The sequence below is a fragment of the Apium graveolens genome, chromosome 8 (genome assembly GCF_009905375.1).
Source record: "Apium graveolens cultivar Ventura chromosome 8, ASM990537v1, whole genome shotgun sequence".
Taxonomy (NCBI): Eukaryota; Viridiplantae; Streptophyta; class Magnoliopsida; order Apiales; family Apiaceae; genus Apium; species Apium graveolens.
In genome coordinates this window covers 66610476-66614668 of record NC_133654.1, presented here as the reverse complement: position 1 = coordinate 66614668, position 4193 = coordinate 66610476, and the positions used below count along the sequence as shown (strand labels likewise).

General features: G+C 31.6%; 1 protein-coding gene across 1 annotated transcript; it reads right to left on the bottom strand.

Annotated features, from left to right (window-relative positions):
- Positions 1–1646: 1646 nt before the first annotated feature.
- On the bottom strand, positions 1647–2408 carry LOC141679662 (uncharacterized). The gene has a single exon (XM_074486102.1). The coding sequence runs from the start codon at positions 2406–2408 to the stop codon at positions 1647–1649; it is 762 nt and encodes a 253-aa protein (XP_074342203.1).
- Between the last annotated feature and the right edge of the window lie 1785 nt (positions 2409–4193).

Sequence of the window (4193 nt, the reverse complement as noted above, 5' to 3'; positions counted from 1 at the left end):
TTGAGAGAGATTCATAACCAACATATATTCCCAATTTTCTTTGAGGACTCATCTTTGTGCGTTGTGGTGGGGCAATTGGGACATATACAGCACACCCAAATGTTCTAAGATGGGAAATATTAGACTCTCTTCTGGAGGCCAATTGCAAGGGAGAGAATTTGTGATAGCTTGTAGGTCTGATGCGTATAAGTGCTGCTGCATGTAAAATGGCATGTCCCCAGACTGTAACTGGGAGGTTTGTTTTCATAATTAATGGTCTAGCAATCAATTGGAGTCTTTTAATAAATGATTCTGCAAGACCATTTTGTGTATGAACATGAGCTACAGGATGTTCAACACGTATCCCAATTGATGCACAAAACTCATTAAAACCTTTTGATGTGAATTCTCCGGCATTATCCAATCGAATTGTTCCAATGTTATAATCCGGAAATTGTGCCCTTAATCGGATTATTTGCGCAAGTAGTCTCGCAAACGCCAGGTTACGAGATGACAATAAGCACACATGTGACCACCTTGTTGATGCATCGATTAATACCATAAAATATTTAAATGGTACACATGATGGGTGAATGGGCCCACATATATCACCCTGTATTCTTTCTAAAAATTTAGGAGATTATGTTCCAATTTTCGCTAAGGAGGGTCTGATAATCAATTTTCCTTGAGAACAAGCAGCACAAGAGAATTCATTAGATTAAAAAATCTTCTGGTTTTTCAATGGATGCCCATATGAATTCTCAATAATTTTTCGCATCATAATTGATCCAGGATGCCCTAGCCGATCATGCCATATAACAAAATTATTTTTGTTAGTAAACTTCTGGTTTACTATGGTATTTACCTCAATATTTCGAATATTGGTATAGTATAATCCGGAAGAAAAGGCTGGCAATTCTTCTATAACACATCTGCTACCCGAAGTGATACTTGTAATATAAAGAAATTCTTTATCCCCTTTATTCACCGTTTCAACGTGATATGCATTTCTGCGAATATCTTTGAAACTTAATAAATTTCTTTGTGACTTTGGGGAGAACAACGCATCATTTATAATAAATTTTGTTCCTTCGGGTAGTAATATAGTAGCTCTTCCGGAGCCTTCGATCAATTTTATACTCCCGGAAATTGTGCATACATTGCCTTCATATTTATTTAAAGAGGTGAAATATTTTTCATTTTTAAGTATAGTGTGGGTCGTTGCGCTATCTACAAGACAAATATCTTCCTCTTTTGTTATATGCCCAATGCGAGAATGTAAAATTTCCATATTGCCTCAATAACAGATAAATTTATAATTAGTAAGGATAATCATAAAGAGATACAATCATATACATGCGAATGTAAATAAAGCAAATAAGTACATCAAGCATTTTGTTTATCATCTAGGGTAGTGATGCCATCAGGAGTCTCATAAAAATCAGCGGTATCCAAATAAGTCATTGTTAGGAGATTGTCTGTATGTTCATTATCTTTGAAAACTAAATTTGCTTCAACATTCTTGCCTTTGTCCTTCAGGGACGCTTGATAAAGATCAGCTAGGTGTTTTGGCGTACGGAAGGTACGTGACCAATGGCCTTTCATTCCACATCTGTAACATTCATTTTCAATAATCTCCTTTCTTTTATCAATGTTTTTTCCAACTTCTAGTTGGGATTAGATTTATCATGCTTGAAAATAGGGTAATTTTGGATTTGAGATCCACGACCACGGGTTCCTTGTCCATGAGCAAAACTACGTCCACGTCCACGATTACCACCTCGTCCACGCCCGCCACCTCGTCCACGCCCATAATTGTATATTGCCGCATTCGCTTCAGGGAATGGGCGAGATCCTGTGGGGCGAGACTCATGATTCTTCATCAAAAGCTTATTATTTTGTTCAGCAACAAGAAGACAAGAAATCAAATCTGAATATTTTGTAAAACCTTTTTCGCGATATTGTTGCTGGAGGAGTACATTTGAGGCATGAAAGGTTGAGTAAGTTTTTTCCAACATATCCGCATCAGTAATATTCTCTCCGCACAGTTTTAATTGAGAACTTATTTTAAAAAGTGCGGAGTTATATTCATTGACGGTTTTGAAATCTTGTAGCCTCAAATGCATCCAATCATAACGAGCTTTTGGAAGAATCACAGTCTTTTGATGATCATACCTATCTTTTAAATTTTTCCACAATTCAAGTGGATTTTTCACTGTAAGGTATTTACTTTTAAGCCCTTCGTGGAGATGGCGGCGAAGAAAAATCATAGCCTTTGCGCGGTTTGATTCAGATTCTTGATTTCCATCTTTGATGGTGTCCCCAAGGCCTTGTGCAGCTAAATGGATTTCGATATCTAAAATCCATGATAAATAATTCTTTCCGGTGATATCAAGAGCTTCAAATTCAAGTTTGGTGAAATTTGACATATTTGAAACTATAAAATCATGTTAACATTATATGAGTAAAAAAATAATAATAAAGTAATAATAAGATCTCATATTATGCAAAGCAAATTCAATTAATATAAAGCAAATATAACACAATTCACATGTTATTCACATAAGAATATAATATAAAATTTAGGCAATCTAGAGCAATGCATGTCCAGGAAACTCACAAAAAAAAAATCATTGTCAAAAATGAAAAGGAAAGAAAATTAAATAATCTCATCCCGCATTAAGAGAAAGCTGAAAAACAAATTTAAGAAATTTGTAACTAATACAAACTTGATATGACTACACAACCAAATAATATTATCTCAAACTTAAACTAAGATACATCCTTGTTAAGAAGCATATTTGTTCAATTATAAGCACCAGAGCTCTAAATATTGAATACTTGTTTGGCTAATCAATTAAATCAGATGACAAGAATCGCAAAGTAACATTACAAAGTCACAATATCTTTGTAAAAAGAACTGTTATATACTTTAATTCAGAAATAAATAATGAGACTTCAAGTGCAAAATGTGCAAGCGGAATTAATTAACTGTATGCATATAACAATATACATAAACAATGATTGATAGATGCATGTGCTATAATGCAAACATACCGCTGGTATAAGCAGAAGTCAAGATGAAAAATGAGAGAGTATTGTGATAAAATATGAAGCTGTAATATTCAAAAGAACTTGCACACTTCAAGAACCGGAAGACCCAACTGGCAGAGAAACTTGATCGTGCTGATAACATGTTAGAAATATATTATGATAACTATATAATAGATATGTGAGAAAAAGAGAGATTAAGAAGAGAATATTATATTCATTCAAGTGTGTATCTTACAAGATGAGACTTGAGTCCTATTTATAGGCTCACTAGAACATAGGTAGAGAAATCCAAAGGCCAAATACATGAACATAGGTAGAGAAATCCAAAGGCCAAATACATGAACTTGAAAAGCCAAAAGTCAAGAGTTATGACTTTGGAAAGTCAAGAGGTTGTTCTAAAGTATTCTAGAGACATCCATATTCTAACAGTTCTATGGATTAAATAATTGTATCTTAAGTTTGTTTGTTTGGAAGAATTAAATATAGGATTGGAATATTATCCTTTAAAATTTTATACTATGTTTGTTTTGAGGGACAATACTTGTCATTAAAATATTGTGATTGGAATATAATCCTTTAAATTTTTCAATCCTATGTTTGTTTCAAATGGGATAACAATAAGGGGATTATAATCCTTTAAAAAATGACTTGTAGGAGGGATAATTAATAGGCTCATATTATATAACTTCACAATTTTATCTACAATTATTACTATTATCATTATTTTTTTTATTATTATATAAGTTAAATTAATTTATTATTTTGAATTTTAAGTAAATAATATTATATTCTCTGTTTTATTCTGAAATTTTAGTTAATAAACTTCTAGTATATTAATACATTATCATTTACAATTATTATTGTATTAACTAGTAAATTAATTTGATATTTTATTGATATGCATGACATTTCATTTCATAGATGGTTTTTGTATAACTTCAGTACTTCAATATTATTAGATAATTTTTTATTTGCTGATTAATGAAACCTGAGTTTAAAATAATGTTATATTCTCGGCTTTTTGTAACATAATTCTAGTATATAACTTGTTATCAGCCATTATTATTATTATTATTATTATTTTAGTATATAACTCAGTTAATAAAATTATTTTAATTATAAAATTTGACTAATTTTTAATTCATTTTAGTTATTTGCTC

Excerpts from the sequence above, each read along its gene's own strand:
- LOC141679662 (XM_074486102.1), bottom strand. The coding sequence starts at position 2,408 with ATGTCAAATTTCACCAAACTTGAATTTGAAGCTCTTGATATCACCGGA.